The sequence below is a fragment of the Moschus berezovskii genome, chromosome 14, assembly GCF_049115385.1.
Source record: "Moschus berezovskii isolate FMDL1 chromosome 14, NW_MosBer_1.0, whole genome shotgun sequence".
In the NCBI taxonomy this organism is placed as follows: Eukaryota; Metazoa; Chordata; class Mammalia; order Artiodactyla; family Moschidae; genus Moschus; species Moschus berezovskii.
In genome coordinates, this window is record NC_142473.1 from 54917424 (window position 1) to 54940321 (window position 22898).

At 50.6% G+C, this 22898-nt stretch overlaps 2 protein-coding genes across 21 annotated transcripts in view; one reads left to right on the forward strand and one right to left on the reverse strand.

Annotated features, from left to right (window-relative positions):
• Positions 1 to 622: 622 nt before the first annotated feature.
• On the reverse strand, positions 623 to 22246 carry PGAP2 (post-GPI attachment to proteins 2). 14 transcript variants are annotated; one of them, XM_055423539.2, is made up of 9 exons: positions 22190 to 22246; positions 21488 to 21525; positions 14165 to 14185; positions 11004 to 11178; positions 6821 to 6989; positions 2939 to 3191; positions 2689 to 2795; positions 1975 to 2083; positions 623 to 1757 (listed from the first exon to the last, which is right to left on the reverse strand). In XM_055423539.2, the coding sequence occupies exons 4-9, from the start codon at positions 11135 to 11137 to the stop codon at positions 1627 to 1629; spliced, it is 903 nt and encodes a 300-aa protein (XP_055279514.1). In that variant the 5' UTR covers positions 11138 to 11178; positions 14165 to 14185; positions 21488 to 21525; positions 22190 to 22246; the 3' UTR covers positions 623 to 1626. The 14 variants fall into 14 exon arrangements, with proteins under 14 accessions (XP_055279514.1, XP_055279513.1, XP_055279517.1 ...); XM_055423538.2 differs by lacking the exon at positions 22190 to 22246 and adding an exon at positions 22057 to 22118; XM_055423542.2 differs by lacking the exon at positions 21488 to 21525 and having other exon boundaries at positions 22190 to 22205.
• Positions 22247 to 22510: 264 nt separating this feature from the next.
• The window catches only part of NUP98 (nucleoporin 98 and 96 precursor), an 89096-nt gene continuing 88708 nt past the window's right edge, over positions 22511 to 22898 (forward strand). For 6 of the 7 annotated variants that reach the window (XM_055423553.2, XM_088843137.1, XM_055423554.2 and 3 more), the window contains exon 1: positions 22512 to 22669. The gene's annotated coding sequence lies outside the window, so the exon portion shown is untranslated. Of the gene's footprint in view, positions 22670 to 22898 lie in introns of all 7 variants that reach the window. The other variant, XM_088843140.1, reaches the window with a different exon arrangement.

Below are 22898 nucleotides of genomic sequence, written 5' to 3' on the forward strand. Positions count from 1 at the left end.
GCATTGGGGGTTGGGCAGGGACCAAGCATGGGCTAGGGCTCCCCAGAGACTGGGAGCCTTTTGTTTCCTGCAAGAGGGGACAGGGGACAATAGACTTCATTGTGGTCCCCCCACCCCCCAATTTCCCTAACAAAGCTATGGGCTCCCTTGGAGGGGCCCCAGTCTTGTCCTGGGGCCCAGCCACAGATTCTGCAGTAGTCGGATGCAAAGCAAGAGGAATAACTTCCTTATCTAAGGCTCAGAAAGGGAGAGGTTGAGTCATCAGCCTGCAGGTAGGTGCTCTCACAGTCATGCACCTGAGAACTGTCCCCTTATACCCCCACGGGGACAAAGCTTTACTGACAGAGTTGGGGCTAGCACTCAGGCCTTTGCCTCAACCTAAGGCTTTCCCAGGTATCACAGCTTCCAAACGTGGAGTCACTACAGAGAAAGTCACTCCTGCTCATCAAAATCGGCTTAGACTGTAGGAGAGACTAAGGCCTAAGTGTGTTTGGCGGGGGTGGGGTGGGGAGGGATGCCACATGGAATGATACCACTCATAGACTATTCCCTCCGTCCTGGAGCCTGTTCCCCACCTCAGTTCCATTAAACAGATGAGCCTCCAAACAGGCCTAGCCCAGACTGTTGACAAAAAAAATTTATTTCCCTTTGAAATAAAATGTACAACCCAAACAGCACAGGGCCTGAGGCAGGAGGGAGGTTGGGAGAACACCGGAGAGCCCGTTTCGGGGTAGGAATCTGTGCCTCTGACCCCTCTACCTGGCACCTTTGCCAGAAGGGAAGAGTCTTAAGTCAGCAATTTCATGAGGGAAGGGAAATACATGCTGTGCCAGGGCTTTTTCTGGAGGTCAGCCTTTAGGTACAGAATACCACCTCATGGCAACCCACTCCAGTATTCTTGCCTGGAGAATCCCATGGACAGAGGAACCTTGCAGGCTACAGTCCATGGGGTCGCAAGAGTCGGACACGACTGAGTGACTCACTACTTCACTACCACCTCCACAGGGAGAAGCAGAATGGCAGAGCCCTCGGAAATCATACAGCCCCCCTACCCCACTGCACCTCCGCTTCATCCACATGGACATGTGGAGGCACAGCTAGGGAAGGGTACACACCAAATCAGAGGTGAAGTCAGGACTAGGACACCTGGGCAAACAGTGAGGGCCTGTGGTCACAGGCCTGAGTGTGCAGAGCATATGATTAGCACGAGTCGAGTGAATGACCCCATGGGGAGAAATGGCTGTGGTTTTCTGGTAGCAGCCACTGCTCAGTGGTCCCTGACCTCAGCGAGAGGTGGCTATGTAAAGGCCAAGAACCGGATGGTGGTTATGAACCTCAGGACTTTTTTTAGCACCAGATGGTGGAGCTCTCCTGCCAGCTCAGCTTCTTGGGGCTTCTCAGGTACAAGTGGTGCTGCTTAAAGGCCTCTGTGCCTACACGTGGAGTGGGGGAAGAAGAACCCAGCAGGGCTGGGTGAAACCTTGTCCTGGGCCCTTCCTCCCTCCTTCCCCTCTCCCCTAGTTTCAGTAGGGCTCAGAGAAGACACAGAGGGTGAGGGAAGGCCAGAGTGGTATCTTGCTCCTAGTTTCTGGGCAGTGGGCCTCCTCCCCAGCAGGAGAGAAGGGTTTAGAATCGTTTTTCCTCAGGCTGGGAGGTAATGAGTAGCTCCTTGTTCCCGAAGTCCCACCACGCTGTCATGTGGAATGCCATGTTTGTCAGGACGACCGTGTACTCCAGGATGGCAAAAATGGTGTATACTGTGGCAAGGACACAAGGAACAGGGCCTGATCAGCTTCCTTCTCTACCCTCCAGCGGCCTCTGGCTAGATTACCACCACCACCGCATCACTACACAAAGTCTGGAACACAATGGTAGGCAGTCCCCAAGATCATTGCCCTATCACACATGACACAGGAAGCATCACAGCCATCCCAGAGCCACTGTGACCACCCAGGAATCCTCGCCTGGTCTCACCTCCAGCCTCACAGTACATGTTGTGACGAAAGTAGACAGCCAGAGCCGTGAAGAAGGAGATGAAGTTGATGATGAAGAGCCGCTGTTTCCAGTTGTAGGACTTGCGGTCCTAGGGGATGAGCTCTGTGATCATTCTGCAGCTTGTTAGATGTGTGTGGACAGTCTCCCCTCTTGGCCCCAACTCCTGGGCTGAGTCTTACCATCCTTGGTCATGGAAGGGGACACAGGCATGGGCAGCAGGAATGATGGGCATTTCATAGCCCTGCATTTGGGGGTGTAATGAGGCCAATGAGGCAGTGGGTCCCTCACATTTCAGGGGGACAGAGTAAGTTACCTGGAGTTATCTACCAACCCAACACCTCCAGAAACTGTGGGGAGAAGAGAAGTGGCGGGGGGAGTGGCGGGGGGAGAGACTGGAACGATTACAGGCCACAGACCAGAACTCGGTGCTCCTAACCTGCTGCAGCCTAGGTGCTGCGCCTCCCTCTACTCCCAAATGGAGCCTCCATCTCTATTAGAAATGTTCTCCAGGTCCTCACACTACCCAAACCACCCCAGATTCTGACCCATCACCCTCCCCCGTCCCCAAGTCCAGCCCTAGCCCCAGTTCACCACAGAACTCCAGTTTCCACCTCACCGTTACCCACATCCTGAGGACGAGTGTCCTTGATTGTCCTCTGGGCCGCCTGGAGCCCGACTAGGGGTAGACCGTACCTCTTGACTTACTGTGTGCTTCTTGGTCAGCCGCCAGAGGATGCAGGTGAGGAGCATGTGACTGAGGGATGAGGCGATGAACACAATGAAAGCATTTTCATGGATAGCTGGAGGGAGAGAGGAGGGTTGGGAGCACGCACTGCAGGGAGCACCCAAAGCCCCATGTCGGGAGGTCCCGGGCAGGGAGGAGGCAAGGACATCCCTTCCCCGAACCCTTCCCCGCTCCTTCTTCCCTTGTCTGGACACCCACTGAAGTCCTCTGAAGAGGAGACATAGGTGAGCACTAGCAGTGCGATGTTCTCCACGACATTGAGGCCGAAGTTGAGGCGGCAAAGTGGGCGGTAGCCGGCACACGGGGAGGTGCAGCTGAGGTAGTGGTTCCAGTAGGCGAAGGCCACCAAGAAGCGGGGCGCCGAGTGCAGACCGATGCAGAAGCGCCACACGTAGCGCTGGGGCACCTCTCCGCCGATGGCCGAGCTCACCGACGGCAGGTAATTGGGCACCTAGGGAGTTGTGACCCATCTGGGCGCTGACCCCCTGATGCCCTGCCCACCTTGAGATCTTTCTCTCCCGATAATCACCTTGACACACAGAAGGTTCTGCTCCAGTCCCCTCCCTCCGGGAAGTCCTCCTTCAGAGCTTCACAGCTCTCCAGGGAGACCTCCCCTTCCAGGTCCCAGACCCTCCTGTGCCTGCCTCTGACTCCCCAGCCAACCTGGGGTTCGTGCGGGTGCAGAGTGGGACCGTCTCCATCTCCCTACAGATGGCTGGGAAAGCTACAGCCAGGTTCAGATGTTCTCTGAGCCCACAGCACTGGGCTGTGACCTGGATAAGGAACTATGGGAGGGTCCATGAGCCCAGCATCCCAGATTCGGTCCCAAGGACGGAAACATCTGAGCCTCCTTGGGACAGAGCTGGATTCACTTCCTAACTGAGCCTTTCCTGACTGCTTTCAGTTCACTTGTTCTTCTGGTCAGGGGTAGCAAGGCAATAGAGGGTGCTGGGAGATCCCAAAGGAGCTGGGCCAGAAGAATACCTCCATTCTGATCATGCTGAAGAAAGCAGGTGTTCCTAACCTAGTGTAGTCTAAGAAAATGACCCTGTTCTTATGTATATCTCTCATCCATTTTTCTCAAAGCCTGGAATTCCTCATTTCTTAAGTAACTGAAATGTCATTCTTTAAAGCTGAGGAAAGAGGAGATAATATCACACAACTGCAAGGGCTGGTGTGTTGTTTATATGAGAAAGTGAGAGAATGAGGGGTAGGCAAACAGTAGTTTTGATGGGAACAGGAAGACCTTGAATGGAGGAGGATCTCTTAGACTCCAGTGCCTAGAGCAGTACACCTCAAGCTGTAATATGCATACGACTCATCTGGGATTGTGTGAGAATGCAGAAGGTCTGGAATCTGAAAATCTGCATTTCTAAAGGATTCCATAACTATGGAAGTTACCAGTCTGTTGCCCACACTTTCTGTGGACTCTCTTAGACCTTCAACAAGAGCCAGAGCAGTACCAGAGCCCAGAAACCCAGAGAGGGAATGACCCTGCTGTGATGATAGCAGGACTAGTCTTCAGAGATGGATTTCTGAATGATCCCTTCCTGTCTGCCAGTGGGGATGCTGAATGGATCCCAGAGTGGCTGGGAAGGCAGGCAATGATGGAAGCAGCTCACAGGGCCAGGGAGGGCCTGGGTCGGGACCAACCAGAGCCTTCTCAAGCCTTCACAGTAAAGGAGGTGGATTTCCCCCCCAGCACTGTCAAAGGCAGCTGAATGCAGAGCTTTCAGAGAGAGGGTGATGCTCTCAAGGTACAGCTTGAGATACCAAAGCTCAAGATCAGTCTCAGATATTCAGTGATGAGGCAGCTTGGAGGCAATGGGTGTGCATCCCAGCTCTGCCTTTCTTAGCAGGGTGACCTTGAACAAGTCACTTTACCTCTCTGAGCTTTAACTTCCTCATTGGCAAAATAGGGATATCACCTGCCTTGCAGGGTGATGGTGAATACTAAATATAATGTATGCAAGGCATCTGCAGTGAGTATAAGCAATGGTTTTCAGAAGACAAATTTTCCTGAAAAGCCTGCAAAAAAAAGGTGTGATCTATGTGGCTACTGACCATGGGAAGGCCAGCTTCTGAGTGACAGGTGGGAGTCATATCTGGACTGGACACTTCTGAGACCTCAAAGCCTCTTCACTTGATTTTCCTGCTTCTCTGGGTAGGTCCCCTGTGTAGGGTTAGTGGGAGTGTTGTCTTCACTTCCTAGAATATTCATTCTGAAAACTCCTGCCCCAACCTCAGCTTCTTTAAGGAGAACTGTACCAACATCTAAGGCTTGGCTGGGAGAGCCCAGAGCACTCAAGGGCCCAGAGCCCTGACTGATGCTGGGAAATAGGTAAAGGGTAGAGATGACACAGAGTTTGGGGGGATGCCTCAGGAGGATTAGAGAATTAGGGACCTGTGGCTACTCGTCCCATCCTCGCAAGCTCCTCCCAGGTTAGAGGTGGGCACAGCATTCAAAGAGTAAGAACTGCCTCCCTCATCAACTCACTCAAACTCACACACACACACATAATCAGGTATAGATACTCATATTCACCCCTGCCATCCCAAGTACTAACGTTCCCCACTCACCAACTATGCTAGCAACAAGCAACATAGGAGCTATCAGAGCCCAGGTACACAGTACCCAAATCCCCTTCCCCAAAAAGTCCAGGGCTAAGAGTACTGAGAGATGGGAGCACAATTCCTTTCCCCAAGAGTAGAAACCCTTTGGCTTGGAGGACATGGCTCAGTGGATCCATGGCAGGGCAGCAAATCAGAAATTCACACGGTATAAAGGGAGGGGGTCCAAAAACTTCCTTATCATAGCATCTCATGTTTCACCATTAGAGATTCATTCTTTTGGCCTCAGATAAAAGTCCCCTGACTTTTGTGGATGACTTTTCTTTATTTCCTACCACCCATCCTTCTCCTCATCCCTTGCCAACTGGATAAAAACTCCTATTCCTATCACAACACAGAGTACTAACCGCTATATGTTCACAGCTCCCATTCCTACCTGAACTTACCTGCTACTCTTCTCTGAACTCCATCCCCTCTTCTCTAACCTCATAGTCCCCATCTCAGCTCTGGAACCTCCTGTACCATGAACTAAACCCCTGTACCCTGCTCTTGCCCTGCTGCCCTTAAATCTATTCTGCACGCAGGAGCCAGAATGGTCTTCTAAACCTCAAATCTGATCATGTCCCTTTCCTGCTTAAAATCTTTCCAAAGCTCCCCATTGTCCCCTGGATAAAATCAAAAGTTGTCAACCTGGCACTCATGAAAATCCTTCTTCATCCCCACAGCAACAATTCCCACCCACGCCACCCCCACCAGGAAGGAAGTCTCTGATTTCTGAACTGGGTGAAGAGCTTCTGAACCCACCATCTCTGTGCTCCTTTTATCACAGAAGGAATCTCATCTCACAGTGCTGGGAACATCTGTGCCTAAGTCTGTCTCCTGCACAGATGCTAAGGGCAAGTCCATGTTCAACTCCATGCCCCTGATACAGAACCTGCGTCCCTCTGGGCCCTCAGGAAAGGCTTGGTGGACTGCTCTTAGAAGCAGGGGCTCCTTCTAGGTTTCCAGCTGGCAGAGCTCTGAGGATACAGGTTGTGGGGCCTGAGACTGCCAGAGGAGAAACCAAGCTAGAAGAACCCAGGGCAGGGCTGGGGTCTTCTCAGGTCAGACCTCTGGTCTGGGCTAGAGCCACTCGCTACTTCTCCTCACTCCTGGCCTCATCTTAGCCCACAGTCCTGGCTTCCTTTCCAGTCCGGTCTTTCTTCAGCCCTCTTCTCCCTCTTGAGATCTCTCCTGCCTGTTCCCTCTCTCTTCCCTTCCCCCGCCTCCCCTTCTGCCACCTTGCACCCTCTACAGTCCACTTCTACTCTTGGAGGACGGTGACTCTACTTTCCCTGATTCTCTCTCCCCCGAGAACACACCCCCTGACTCCCCCCCACTGCCGCCCCAGCCATCCTTTTTCATCCCCCTCACCTCTCACCCTCTGCCTTCTCTCTGACTCTGACATTGACCCTTAGTGCCATCTCTTGAACTGGTCCTGACCCAGGCGCTGGGGAGCCTGGCACTCACCCCACAGTCAGTGGCCACCGTGTACTCAAAGTGGAACACCAGAGACCAGATGACGCAGAAGAAGAAGCCGAACACAGGGAAAGTGATGACCCATGAGACCATGGCTTTGAAGCGGAGCCGGAACACAGGCCCATCGGGGTCCAGGGGCTGGGAGGCCGCAGAGAACATCCTGTAGGGAGGGGTGCTCAGGCAGGGCAAGGGACACAACCTGGGGCCTGCTGGGGGTACCTGGGCCTGGGAAAGTGGGGCATTGTCTAGAGCGAGCTCCTCAGAGGACAGGGAAGAGGTAGAGTCAAAAGAGTAGGAAGGGCATAAAGGAAAAAGAAAAGTGCAGACGAGGAGGTACAGGGGAAGGGGCAGGGCAGTAGAGAGGCAGGGTCAGCTCATAGGAGTCCCCTTGGCACACTGGTCTGGCAGGTTCACCTCTGGAAGAGTCTGGAGAATCGAGGCTTCCAGTGGCCTGGACATGGAGGTTCTGATGGCCTGCCTCATTCCTATGACCCTCATAACCACTCAGGAAAAGGGTCAGAGGATGGAAGGCTTATTATTATTATTCCCATATCACAGAAGGGAAGACCAAGGCCCAGAACTATGCAAGGATCAAACATTAGGACTAAGGCCTCTTGCCACATGACAGCTTAAGTCTCCAAGCCAAGGCCTTCTTCAGGCCAAGTAACCCAGACAAAGGACCCTTGGCTCAGGGTGGCCCAAGCTCTCCTACTGACCCTGTCTGACCACATTCCTGCTCTTCACCCAAGTTCAACTAGGAACAATGGGAGGGCCCAGAACCTATTCAATGGGACCACAGGCTATCAGCCATCCCACCCCCAGGCTCAGAATGATCCAAGCCTCAGGCCAGCAGTACCCTGACCCCCAAGATACCAGGGTCTCTCCGGTGGTCCAGAGTTCTATCTCCTTCCTCTCTGAGAAGACCATGTCACCCAATTCCAGGTTTTCAGGAATCTGGGGGTCATGGGATTCTTCTCTGCTCAGGTTGAGCCTGCCGTGCTGGGCCAGACCCAGGAAACAGAGACCCAGACTGAGGGGGTGGGTTTTTTCTGCTCCCTTCTCCTCCTGGACAGAGAATGCCCTCCCTGACTCCCCTTGACCACCATGACCCTTCAAGCTGGGCTTCCTTCTGGGGGGCAGATGGAGATGGCTTTGGATTAAAAGGCCTAGAACCAAATCTCCCCACGGGAATCAGACCTCCCTCCATTAAGGGACCCCCAGTCCACACTAGACCAGCTCAGTTTCGGGGAACTGGGGTAGGGGGTAGGCGCATGAAGCTACACTCACACTGGGTGCTGAAGGATCCGGGGCTTGGGTTGAGGGCTCCAGCCAGACTGAGACTGCTCTAAGACTTCAGGGTCCCACCCCCAGTTCCCTAGGGCCTGCCTCCCGCCCACAGTGCCCAGATCTCCACGTCTGCTGAGGCACACAGCCTTCCCAGGACCAACAAGGCCGTGTCATAAATCCCAGAACACTCTGCAAAGGTAAGAAGTGATAGCTGCCAAGGTCAGCCCACAGCAGATCCCTTTGCCAGAGATGGGGGTGGGGACTTTTCTGAGGGTAGGGTCCAGGGATGTAAGCAGGTTTCTGGGAAGGGAAAGGGAGAAAGCAGAATAGGATTTAGCCCCTTTGTGTTGGAGCAGGACTGAATATGTCTGCTGGGCCCCATCAGAGAGCTAGCTAATCTTAAACAATAGATTCAGGAATAATAATATTATCCAAAAGAGATCTGGAGGGGGCTGAACACGAGGTATCAGTGTCCAGCCTACACCTGTGCAGAAACAGCTAGTGGCAACGCAGGCTGCATTCACAGAGGTCTAACAACCAGTAACAGGAATAGAACAGTCCTGTTTGGGGCTGCACTGTTCAGGCCATAGGAAGTCCTGTGCCCAGATCAGGGCCTCGAAGAGAATAGAGATCAACTGGGCTAAGCCCAGGGGCATATGTCTTATAAGGATTGCCTGACGGACTCGGAACCATGCTACCTAAAAAGAAAAAACTCAAGGGACCCTGCATTACTGCCTTCCCATCTCTGCAGGGCTGTCTGGAAGCTAGGTGGAAAAAGTAGCTCCAAGGGTCTCAAAGCAGAGCCAGAGCTAGGGCAGACACCCACCAGAAAGAAAGGGTGTGCTCACTGTAAGAAAGAGCTTGCTATTTGTTAGTTACTAAGTCTCCTTGGAATCGGCTGCCTGGAAAGGAGAGAAGCCCCCCCATCACTGGGGACGTGCAAGCAGAGGCAAAATCATCTAATTACAGACTAAAGATACTTCTTTAGTATCTGGGTGAGAAATCCAGATCATATATGAAAATCTCCATGTGGATCCATCACAGTACTCCCAGGGAGTAGGGACAAAATACCCCTGGGATCCCTAGGCCTAGTCCTGCCCAAGAGAGGCCAAGTACCCTTCCAGCAGCTACCTATGCCTTAGCTCCCCAAGGAGTATGCTGAGAATGGGTTATAAGTATGCTGAGGTTATTGATCCCATTATCCCTTGGAGTCTGCCACAAGGACCAGAGCAAACAGCCTATTCCATCTAACTCCATTTGCCATAAAAATATTATAATTTCCTCTATGGACTATGACTGCATTATATCATGCCTTCCTTTTCCCAGGGCAATGGGCTGCTGTGTGTTGGGGTGGGAGGCAGGGGTCCTATCCATTTATTCAACAAATATTTTCTGATTCAGACGCAATGCCCACCTTCAAGGAGCTCCCAGCCTAATAGGAAAGAGAGACACAAATATAGTGTGACAGAACAGTATAAGAGAACACGAGTTCTATGAGCACTCAGAGGAAGGAGTGATTAACCTTGCCCCATGGAGGCTAGAGAAGCCTTTCTGAAAGAAAAGACACCTGAGAAGGGTTTTGCAAGATGAAGAGGAGTTGGCCAGGGTAAATGAATATTGGATGCATTATCTAAAGTGAGACCCAGGTCAGGAGAGGCTGTTGGATGAATCCTTTCTGATCCTCTGCTTCAGATCAACTGGTCATCCCTTTTTCTTCCAGTCCTGTTCTTTCTGATGGCTCCAAGTTCTAAGTCTCACCAGACTGGCTGCCAACTCAAGGCCCACATCCAACCACTGACAAATCAAGAAGAAGAAAAACTTCAAGACATACGAACAAATGAAGTGGACCCTCACACCTGCTAATCAGATCCCAGTCGGGGTTGTACCCCATATTCTCGAGCAGATGCTCTTTATACGAAGGTGGGAAGCTCAGCTATTTGGGGGTGTTCTGAGCTCTCTGTGAGGCAAGTCCAAGGGTTCATGTCCTCTTTCCCACTTAGAGACCCTTGGCTAACTTTCTCTCCTGCCCTGTCTTCCAACTTGACAGTCTCCTTTTCCTCTTCCTCCTTCTGCTCCTCACGCTTCATATTTCCCAGACCATCTTCCCATCTCCTCTACCTGGAGTTCTACACTAACCCTGAGAAGGAGGAGAACAGGAATTCTCAACCCCATTTTAGACATGGGGAAAGTGAGGCTGTCCCTGAGTCTCAAGTAATACAGAGTCAGCGGATGAACTAGGAAGATAATAAAGGTTCACAGAGGTCTTCCCCATTTACTCCAATAATCTACAGAGAAAGACCTCACAACTTTCTTCCTAGCCCAACATCCCATATCCCTATCCAAGAGGGTATATGGCCACCTAGGGAACCTCAGAGGTCATGGAACCTACCCCAGAAAACCCATGTATACACATATAATCAGGTCCCCAGTCAGACAGGAACAGATATAGTCTCTCTCACACACAGACCCCAATCAAAGCCATTATAGTCATGTCCCTCACAGTTAACACACACACTTACATAATCACATTCCCATAGAGACAGGCACAGCCCACAACAGAGCCACACTAAGAAGCCCCACGTGCCCTCTACCCCAGTCTTATACTCTACCATCCAGAAAACCCTGGGGCTGCTGAATCTGCCCCTCTGTGAAGGAAGGATTGGGTTCTGGGTTCTGGAGCTGCCCAACTTTAGGGACCCTGGCCCCCAATGACCTCCCTGAAAGGTGGAGGGAGACTAGTCCTTGGGACCTCCATTTGCAGGTACCCCCCAGCAGCCCAGTAATGTGTGATGGCTAATTCTGTTACAAGAGATTCAGGATTCAAAACAGATCTGATTAGGCCTGAATACAAGGTATCAAAGCACCCACCCCCCGCAACAAACCCTACCCCACAGTGTGTGGCCGTAGTCTCCTTGAAGTGGAAGAGCAGGGACCAGAGGATGCAGAAGAGGAAGGCGACAAGTGGACAGCAGACCGTGACCAGGGCCACCAGGGTGAAGCGGAGCCGGACCAGGGTCCCATCCCGGTCCAGCGGCAGTGGGACCTGGTACATCTTGTCAGACCTGGGGATGGAGTGGTGTGCTGTCAGGGCCCAAGGTAGTGAGGCTGGTACTCAGTGGGGAAGCCAGCCTTTGTGCTCAGTCCTCAGCTTAGCTGTGGGGTGGGGGGAATCTGAGAAGGAAGCCACCGAGCCCCTAAGCTTGGACAGCTACTGCCCAGGACGAGGAAGATGGACCCAGACTCCCATGAGAACATTCACCCTCCATTTCAGAGGAAAGAATGAACCAAATCTATGCTAAGATGAAGCCTGAGTAAGTCAGGAAAACTTTTCATCCCTATGCCTGGCTTGACAGGAGCTGGTTGAACTAGTCTCTCTTGTTTCAGGAACCAATCCTAAAACCTCCTAGTGGTCAGAATGGCGCATCTCCTCCCCCAGACCTTGGAGCCTCCATGTTTCAGGGCTTCCCATCGGCTCTCGCTGCTTCATCCATTGGCTCAGGACCTTTCTGCACCTTCAGTCCCTTCCCAGGCTCTGTGTGCTCTGTGTGCCTGCACCGCAGTCCACAGTGGCAAGGACTCCATGGAAGCCAACAGAACACCAACCCCCTGCCTGTCCCCACCCACTGCCTCACGTGTTTTGAGACTGAAAGACTTTGCAGCATCAGGCCTGGTGCTAGCCTAGGCTTGCTGTTTGCTGAAGAGAGCTGCCTGGTCAGCTTCTGGAGGCTTCCCAGTCCCCAGGGGCCTGTCCACTCTCCTCCAGAAACCAGGTGAGGTCTGAGGTCTGCCCCCCTCCAATGAGCTGAGGATATCTAGGGTCAGGCCTTATACTACCAGCCAAGTATACACCAGCAATCCTAGTCCAGCCCCAACCCCAGGGCATAGGAGAGGACATTGTGGCCAAGAGACTGGCAGGACCCTGCTCAGGGTCACACAGCAAATAGAAGGAAGAGCCAGCAGTGAGAAGACATGGCACTCAACATCACACACTGCACTCTGGCCTTCCTTGATCCCCTCCTCCCTGGGCCAGAGCTCTGGGCAGAAGGGTCAGGTTAGGAGGGGAAAGAGAAGGGGAAACTGTCCCTAGGAGGAAAAAAGCTAAAAAAAAAACCAAATCCTATATAGATGAGTTAGCCCTGTTCCCATTTTAAAGACAGAGAAACCAAGACACAGAGAGAGGAAGGTCCAGTCTCAAAACGACATGCTGAGCCTGAGGGAAAACCATCCTCAGAACCTAGGCATCCTGTTGCCAAACTATGGCTGACTCAGATAAACAAAGAGCCCGCCCTTCTGGACTCCAGGGCCTGGCCTGGAGATCAAGCCCCAGCTCTGCCTGGCCCCGCCCTCAGGAAGAACCCTGACCTCCTGGAGGCCAGCCTCCTCCTGGAATCTGGAAAATGCTAGGTGGATATGCCTCTCATCCATCTTCCTCCACCCACCTCTCTGCCAGGCTCAGTCAGGCAGCCTGACCCAACTGCTTAAGCTCCAGTACTTCCGGGGGGTCAGATGCTTCCCAGGGAGTGGTGGAAGTGGCTCTGGTGGCCCTCCCAAATCAAGCACATTCTGACACTGTTTGGATCATCCCCAAAGACCTTCCCCACCCAGCCCAAATCCAAATTCTGTGGTTGTAATGGTACTAGTGCCCCTTTCCAACATCCCTGCCTGAAGCCAGCTGCTCTGGATCACTCAGGAATCACTGGGACCCCCAAACTGAAGAGTAGATCCTCAGGGAATGAATAGGCACTGCCTAAGGCAGGGGATGATAAGGTTTCAGGAATAGTCTGTTCCATTTCTTGGAGGTATACCAAACCTCCCTTTTAGCTGTGTGACCTTGGGCAAGTCACCTAACCACTCTGGGCCTGTTTTCACAGTTATACAACATGGGATTGTGTGATGTGGATTACTAATAAGTCCATACCAACTGGGTCATTCTACTCTCCCAGGCCTCAGGACAGGGAGCTCCCTATCTGAAGGGCAGCTGTTCAGCCCCAGTCAACCCTAACCTCTACACAGGTACCACTTCATTGAAAACTGCTTTCTCAGGAGTGCTAAGTCACTTCAGTCGTGTCCGACTCTGTGCAACCCCACAGACGGAAGCCCACCAGGCTTCCCCGTCCCTGGGATTCTCCCGGCAAGAACTCAGGAGTATCCCTAGTTTATTTCCAGAGATCCCCAAACACCTTTTCAGGATCCAGTCCAAAATCCACACTTATTGGATGAGTACTAGACACCCTGCTCAGAACTAGATATACATTGTTTCTTTCAATCCTCACAATATAACTCTACGAGGTAGGCACTATAGCCTGTATATTTCCATTTTACAGAAGAGGAAAGTGAGGCTCAAGGAGGTTAACACTCGCTCAAGGTCATAGGCTAATGACTGGCAGAGCTGGGATTTGAAACTCATCCATGGGGTTGCAAAGCACCCCGCACCTCCCTCCTGGTAGAATCTGGACCAGAAGTCGCTGCGGAGTGAAGCGGGGAGAGCTCACTCCGGCACATCGGGCCCATGTCGGGGAGCAGAGGGGAAAGGGGTCAGCTCAGCCAGCCAGGAGAGGAGAGCAGCGGTTCCTGGGCAGGCGGCGGGACCCCCACAGCCTGGGGCCGGGCCCTGCGGAGGCCAGACCGCGTGACCGAGCTCCCCTAAGTGGGGCTGCCCGGCAGCCCGGAACACCCATCCCCATACTCACCCAGGCTGCGGCGGCGAAGAGGCCGCGCCGGCGCAGGCCGGGAGCCGGGAGCACGGGGGGCAAACCCAGGCCCGGCCCGGGGGGCGAGCGGCAGGGGGCGGGGCGGAGCGGGAACGGCGGGGGCGGGGCCGGCGCGCTCGAGGCGGAACTTGGCAAGGAAACTGAGCCCAATTGCTCTGCTGGCCCCTCCCCGCTTCGGCGGTCCAGGACCCAGAGCTGCCCCCCTTAATCTGGCGTCCCCTCATGCCATGCCGATCCAGCCCTGGTCTGCCCCACTAATTCCGGCTGCGTGGGGGCAGCCGGAAGAGCCTCGGACAACTGGGTTTGACACGCTGGATAAGCCACCTTGTCACCTTACCTCTCAGCAGCGTTCCATCACCTGTTGAAAGAACATACAGTTAATTCAGGAAGGCCCAGAATTCTCTCATTTCCTGACCCCGGTGTCTATTTACCTCTCACCCCAATCTAGACGAATTATCCAGCTTCGCCCTTTTAAAACACTAAACCAGTTTGGCCCCAGCCTCGGAACCCCTCCCCTAAACTTTACTCCACAGAACCCAATCGGGGCATTTCAGCAAAGGGAAGAGCATATAGTAAGGAGTGAGATCCCGTGGGGCCCACCCCCGAAACTCTGGGCCAGAGCTATTCCTGCCCTTGATCAGGAGAGGGCGCCTGGTCACATCTGTCATAAGACAGAGAGCTGATCTCCTTCCTTTGCCCAGTCCCTTTCCTTCACAGTCAGGGCTGATCCCCAGAAACCAGCCCCCAGTCAGGCTTCCTTCCCCATCCTGACGGACCCCTGAGGGGGACTCGTGGCTACCTTTATAAAGACCATCCTACCTCAACAGGGGAAAAAGGTTGAAGGGGCCAGCAACCCCTCCTCTAGTTACAATGTGGGGTTGTCTGAGCACAAGCAGCGGTGCGGGACGCCTGAGGTAGACACTGTTTCCATCACATCGTTCCCATGTAAACCCACACATTTTGAGCACCTCTTGTGTCCCAAGCACTCTTCTATATTTTATGTGTTATCCCATTTAATCCTCATAAAAGCCCTATGTGGTAGATACTATTAATATCTCCATTTCACCAATGGAAAACAGAGAAGCCAAGTTACCTAATCGCACAGCTAGCAAGTGTCAGGACCAGGACTCAGTCTAGCACCTAAGGGTATTCCCTTAATCACTGCTGCTGCTGCTGCTGCTAAGTCGCTTCAGTCATGTCTGACACTGTGCAACCCCATAGACAGCAGCCCACCAGGCTCTCCTGTCCCTGGGATTCTCCAGGCAAGAACACTGGAGTGGGTTGCCATTTCCTTCAATGCATGAAAGTGAAAAGTGAAAGTGAAGTCACTCAGTCGTATCCGACTCTTTGTGACCCCATGGACTGCAGCCTACCAGGCTCCTCTGTCCATGGGATTTTCCAGGCAAGAGTACTGGAGTGGGTTACCACTGCCTTCTCTGCCCTTAATCACTATATACTGTTAATCCCACAAGGAAGCTATCATCATCACTTCGTAGAAGGGGAAACAGAGGCCCAGGTTTGATTAACTTTCCAGGGCCCTTTTGTGTGCATTCACTCTTGTTCATTTACTCAGCCTAGGCCCTTTCTGTGGCAAGCCCTGAGCTGAGCAATGGTGGGGGACCCAGAGATATCCTGCTCACCCCTGGGGGCTTCAAATCTACAAGGAAGGTGTCTTATTAAAAACTACTTTTCTTGACTTGAATTCTCCCCAACCCTGTCCTTTAAGGTCCCAGGGCAAGTGAGCAATTACTAAAACTTTACTGAAAGAACCACTCCTATTTAGTTTTGAAAACGATTTAGGTTTTCTTCCTTGGGGCTTCCTGTCATCCTCTTTGTCTAGCTCCAACCCACACATGCCTGCTCCTGGCCCTTGCTTCCTGTCTTAACCCCTTATCTGTTCCTTTGGCTCTAAGTACTATTCCCTGGGGCTGGGTCCTTTCTCCCCGCCTCTAGACTACCTCTAATGCCTGAAACTTGAGGCACTCTAATTGGCCTTTAATTATCTGGTGATTCAGGCGATTCCCCAATCATACAGTCTGGAGTCTCAGTTTCCTCATCTCTAAAATGGTTTTAGGAATATCCACATTATAGGGCTGTTGTAAGAATTAGATAACATACATGCCAGGTATGTGGAAGGTACTTAATATACCATGTTAACTACAGCTAAATGTGTCAGCTACAGCAGGAACTTGTCTTGATTGAGCCTTTTCTGAATTGTCTGACCTCAGCAGTCACTGATCCTGTCTGAATCTGTTTCCTCCACTGTCAGTTTGAATAACTGACTCCTACTTGATTTATATGCAGAAAAGTGGAAGAAAAAGATAAGTTCTTACTATGTGCCAGGGATTTCATATGCATTCTCTTAGTTGATATGCTTAATAATCTGGTGAGCTAAGTTTGATGAAAGCCATTTTACAAAGAAGTTGAATAAGCATCTAAGTATCTAGTCTTACCCTCACTCAGGAGGCACTGTGTTTGCTGAACTGGCATTTGTCCATTGCCCAAATAGCTGCTGCTGTTGAAGCTTTCCAGTGTTGCCTGACCTCCCAGTTGGTTTACCTGGTGCCTAGACATACCCCAAAGAGACCTGTGCCTGAAACACCACCACCATCTTTAAGGTCTTAGCCATGATCACTGCTCCAATCCCCTTTGCACATACGCATACCAGATAGTCCAAGCTGTCTGAGAATTTGTTTTCCGGAGCATGAGGTGGTGCAGAGCTGGGGGGGGGGGCAGGGGGTGCAGAACAGGGGAAGTGAATGTGGGTTGTAGTTGTCAAGGAATGCTCCCTGTAGGCTATCTCATTCACTACCCTCCGACCTCTCCATCATCTTCCCCTTTACAGTCACATTGGCTCTTTTAATGACACAGAGCTGATCACATCTGGCCCCTGCAGCAAATTAGTAAATCCTCATTGCTTTGGGGGCTTCCCAGATGTCACTAGTAGTAAAGAACCTGCCTGCCAATGCAGGAGACATAAGAGATGCAGGTTCAATCCCTGGGTCTGGAAGATCCCCTGGAGGAGAGCATGGCAACCCACTCCAGTATTCTTGCCCGGAGAATCCCATGGACAGAGAAGCCTGGTGGGCTATAGTCTATAGAGTCACAAAGAGTCGGACACAACTGAAGTGACTTAGCATGCACATACACATGCCCTTTAGGATCTAGAGCAAGCTCCTTAGTGCAGTATTCAACATCTTTCATAATCTGGTCCTCCTCTGTTCCAGCAACCACATATTTTAACTGTACTCACCTCTTACACTTAACTCTTAACTTTAACTCTACTTAACTTTCTCCTTATCTCTCCCTATCCCCATGATCTGCCCACTCCACAGGCAGTCTCTGATGACTTTTCATCACACCCTTATTAGGGCTCTGACCACGATAAAGCAAAATAACTTGCTGCTTATTCCCTCCATCTTCCTGGGAGCTCATTTAAGGACAGAACCTCCATCTATTTCATTTATTTCTGAATCTCTCAGCTCAGTTCGGGACAGGCATACAGTAGGAGCACAGAAAACATTTGCTGGATTGGTTTCATTGAACTGGATTTTGAAGGATGGGCAGAATTTAGATATATCAAGAAGAGATTTAGGAACTGCAAGAAAGGCCACTGAAGAATGACTGTTGGGGATAGAGGGTGGAGGCAGAGGGAGCATGGCTTGGAGCTAGGTGAAGTGGCAGAGACAGAGGCAGTGTGAAAGCATCTGGCCACATCAGGCCAAACTCTGCCCTGCCTCCTAGGCAGCCTCAGGAAAGTCTTCCTGGGTTGAAGAGGAGTGTTCTTTGTTCTTAGAAATTTTTTCAGGGCAGAGACATCTTTCTTGGATGGCTTTAAACTACTCACCCTATGCTCACCCATCTTGCTCTAACTCCACTCTGCCTCAGATAGCAATTACATCTTCAATGTTCTGCAGAACATTCTTTGGCTCCTATCACTTCTAAGACGAAGTCCCAGTTTGCACCCATGGATACACTGGGCTCTTTTCTGGTCCTACATCTCTGTTCTCCCTGTTCATCTGGCCTGGAATTCATCTTTTCCTTGTCTCAGCAAAGTCTACCCTTCCTATAAAGGTATTGATTAGCATGACACCTTAGTAAGTTAGAAATGCATGAGGTAACTTCTAAGGCTATCACTAAAATAATAGAAAAATAATTTAGTTTCCAAACTGATGCAGGAAGAAAAATGAAATAATCCAAGACTGCAAGAAAGGAGATTTAAATAGCCAATAAACACATGAAAAGATGGTCAACATCATTAGTCATTAGGGAAATGTATTAAGAAAACCCCACAGTGAGATGCCATTTCACACCCTCTAGCATTGCTATGATTTAAAAAAAGGAAGAAAAAAAGAAAATTACAAGTATTGGAAAAGATGCGGAGAGATTAAAACCCTCATACTTCATTGGTGGGAATGTAAAATGGTACAGCCACTTGGAAAACAGTTTGGCAGCTCTGTAAGTTAAACATAGAGTTACTATATGACCCTATAGCAAATTTACTCCTAGGTATAAACTGCAATACTTTGGCCACCTCATGCGACGAGTTGATTCACTGGAAAAGTCTCTGATGCTGGGAAGGGTTGGGGGCGGGAGGAGAAGGGGACGACCGAGAATGAGATGGCTGGATGGCATCACCGACTTGATGGACATGAGTTTGAGTGAACTCCGGGAGTTGGTGATGGACAGGGAGGCCTGGCGTGCTGTGATTCATGGGGTCGCGGAGAGTCGGACACGACTGAGCGACTGAACTGAACTGAACTGATAAACATAAGAGAATTAAAAACACATGTCCACAAGAAACTTGTCCAAGAATGTCCACAGCAGTATTATTCATAGTGGAATAATCATTATTTATGGTGGAAACAACTCATGAATGCATAAACAAAATATGGTTTATTCATAAAATGGAATATTATCCTACTTATAAAAAGGAATGAAGTACTGATGTATGCTAAAACTTGGATGAACCTTGAAAACATTATGCTAAGTGAAAGAAATCAGACACAAAGGCCATGGATTTTATGATTCCATTTATATAAAATGTCCAGAATAGATAAATCCATTGAGACAGAAAGAAGATTAGTAAATTGCCAGGAGCTGGTAGGAAAGGGAGATGGGACATTATTGCTAATGGGTCTGGGGTTTCTTTTTGGGATTATTAAAATGTTTTGGAATTATATAGTGGTGGTGATTGCACAGCCTTGCAAATATACTAAAAACCTCTGAATTGTACACTTCAAATTGGTGAATGCTATATTATGAAAATTATATTTCAATTTAAAAATCTGGCAAAGAGCTGGGCCTCAGTAAATGGCAGTTATTCTTACCAAAGAAACAAAAATTTTAAAAATATATTTTAAAAAGAAGAGAAACAGAACATCTGGAGGAAACAGAAAGTCTAAAATGTTAGATAAAATCATAAATATACCAGTAAATTCATTAAATGCAATTGATTAAATGCTCTAGTTAAAAATCAAAGATATTCACAAAAGATTTATATATTGATAAATGTAGTTATATGTCATTTATAAACATCACCCCTCCTTATCAAGTTATAGGAAAACAAAAAGGAAATCACATTTACTGTATGCTTACTATGTGCCACACAGGGGCCCAATCCTTTGCAAATTCTATGATCAGATTTGATAATTGTTGTGCCCACTTTATAAACAAGGAAACCGGGGTATAGAATAATTAAATAATTGGTACAAGATCTAAAAAGTGGCAGATCTAGGACCTGAACTTACATCTGTTTGACTCTAACTGTGCTGCTCTTTCCAGTGTACCATATAAGAAATGGAGAATCATCTCACTGGAAGAAAGTCTCTTGCTCTTTCATGATTCTTTAGTCCTTACAGGTCTGTCTCCCTCCTGGAGAGCTGCACAGAGTCAGTTCTCAGGATGTGTGTAAAAAAGACTGAGAGCTCCTAGAATAGAATGGATTTTACTTAGCTTTGTCTCTCTTGGTCAGTGCAATGTTGAGCAGGGGACATCTCTGAGCTCCTGATACTCAGGACAAAACCTGGCTCAGCAAACTTTTGTGAACATGCGCCAAACTCCTTGGCTTTACAGGGGAAGAAGGAAGATGATGACAATCAAAAGGAGTGTTATCAGAATTAGGCAGAGTAAGAGTATGTGGACCCAGGAAGCCTTGGCCCACAAAGAAGTCCTTCCTGGGGCAGAAGTCCCTTGGAATGATGAGCCTGTGGGCCACACGCCTACCAGCGTAGTAGGTAACAAGAGGTTCTTCTACTTAGAAATTACCACAGTGATAGTAAATTCCTTCTGGAGCACTTCTTGTCCAATGTCTCCTCTTCCAATCTTCCAGTAAGTATACACTACTTAAGAGGCTCAGCTTCTGCACACCTGGACTGAAATACTCACTCATATAAGGCACATCTCTGAGCTTCCTGTCTGTGTCAGAGTCCATGTCTTAGAATGGGAGTTTCTTAAGCTTTTTAAAGAATACAAATAATACCTACTATTTATTGAGGGTACCGGTGTACCATATGCCTTACTTCATTTAATTCTCACAGCTCTGTAAGGCAAGTTTATTATCGCCATTTTACCGACAAGAAAACTGAGGTTCAGAAGGGTTAAGAAATTTCCCCAAGTTCATACAGCTAATACACGGCTGGGCTCAGATTTAAAGGCAGGGTTCTCTGACTCAAAAATCCCATACTTCTACTTAAGAAAGTAATTCACTCATTTCTGCATCAAACATTTAAAGTGAACCTGGCCTCAGGGTCATCAAAATAAGTAAGTAGAGAAGAGGCTTAAACAGAATTGGGTTAGGATTGGAAAGTGAGCAATCAAAGATTCAGGAGGGCAGTGAGGAAGTTGCTGTAACCTTCCAGGGAAACCTAATGACTTTCTGATGCTGAGCACAGGCAAGGGAGGGTGAAGGGAAAGGAGTAATACTTTGATGGAGGAGTTAGGGGAAGGTGTCTGGAGTCAGAAGTTTAGCTTTACTATTTGATCATCCATATATTTACTTTTTTCTTCCTTCAGGAATCTACTGAACAACTACAATGTACTAGGTTTCTCCCACCCATTATCTTATCTTTACAACTACTCCACTTTTTAAGTATCTCTAATCCCTGGGTCGGGAAGATCCCCTGGAGAAGGAAACGGTAACCCACTCCAGTATTCTTGCCTGGAGAATCCCATGGACGGAGAAGCCTGGTAGGCTACAGTTCACGGGGTCGCAAAAAGTCGGACACGACTGAGCGATGGAACGGAACGGAACGGAATCCCTTGCCACCACTGAAAACCTGCAATTTAGCTTTATCCATGTTTTGGGCAGAGCTCATTTCAATCTTGTAGTAATGTCCCAGGAGGAGGGGGCGGTGGAGTGGTAATCCTAATAGGTTCTGCTTTCTGAGCACAGTTATTTTGTGTGGAACCTTTAGTCACTTGGGGCTTCCCTTGTGGTTCAGCTGGTAAAGAGTCCCCTGCAATACGGGAGACATGGGTCTGATCCCTGGGTTGGGAAGATCCTCTGGAGAAGTGAAAGAGCTACCCACTCCAATATTTCGGACTGGAGAATTCTATGGACTGTATAGTCCATGGGGTCGCAAAGTGTCAGACTGAGCGACTTTCACTTTCACTTTCCATTTAGTCACTAGATCTAGTTTCCAGAACAGGTTCAACTCACCCCTTTGAGATAATCTGTCTCCTGCTCTGGGCTAGACCCTGGGGGGAAGAAACACCAATTTGAAAATGAAGCTCTAACCTCCAAGAGCCCCACCCTAACCCTAAGAAAGTAAGTAACACAATACAAAGAAACAAAGCTGAAACAGAGGCCTGCCCAAGCAGCACCCCAACTCGCTGGGACAGACTAATCCACAAAAGTATCCCAGAGGAGGTGGAAACATTTAAATTAGAACTTTAGGGGTTCCTAAACTGCAGGTGGGAAAGAAGTCCCAAGAATTGTAATTCGTACCAAACCCTAAGCTGAGCCATTCCCTTAGGGCATCACTAACCTCCCAATGTCTATTCTACGGATTCAGAGAGGGAGAGGTTAGGTTGGGCTGGTATGGGTCAGGAAACAAGAAGGCCAGGTTTGGAGGCCTTGGAGCAGGTGCAGGCGAGCTACGCAGATAGACCTCCTAGGCTGACCCTCCAGCTCCGCACGTGGTCTGGGCAGGAAATGAAGGTCGGACGACAGGAGAACTTTCCCATGACCACCCGCGGACTGAGGCAAAGGAAGGGTAGAACAGTTACCATGCCATCCTGGAGCTTCACTCTGATTGGCCCGAGTCTCAGCAGTCTGGGTGTCTACGCTCCAAAGAAGGGGCGGAGCCTCGGCATAGCGTCATCACCCTTATGCCACCCTCCGCCCGATGTAGCCACTCACCAGCCCACTTCGAGGGGCCCTGTGTGACGTCACTACTCTCTCCCAGCCAACAGCAGCGACGAGGGGCGGCACTCCATTCCCCTCCTTACCGCCCCTCCTCTTTCCTTCCCCTAATTCCTTCGGTCCCGCCTCTTCCCCCTCTCCAGTCTCCCAAAGACAGCCGTCACGTTCGGTTTCAAAAGACCCGTGGTCCAATGACTAACTGGGCGGATGTAGAGTGGCGGCGGCGTCTGCCAATGCGCAGACTGCGAGGGCGGAGCGCTCGCAGCGAGCCTCTGACGGCGGGCGGCGTGTGACGCAGTCTGGCCCTCTACGCGCTGCGCCCGGAGCGGCGGTCGGTATCGGTGGTGGCGGCGGCTGTGGCGGCGGCGGCGGCGGCGGCGACGGTTTCGTGGCTGCCGCGCGCTGCTCTCTTGAGCGGCGGGTGGTGGTCCGGCCTAGGCCCTCACTCTGACACATCCCCTCCCCCACCGCACCGCGGTAAGTCGGGAGCCGGCGTGGTGGAGGCCGGAGACCGGCAGGCTCCTCCTCCACTCTGGGAGGGCGGGTGCGCGGGGCGTCCCAGGCCCTCTCCGCGCCCGAGTCTCGCGCCCTAGCGCGCACCTTCTGCCCTGAGGGAGGGGGCGGGGTCCGCGACCTACGGGCCTCGAGGCCTGGCGGCCCTTCAGGCTCTGAGGTATCGCTCTCTGTGGGTTCTGGGCCCGGGGGT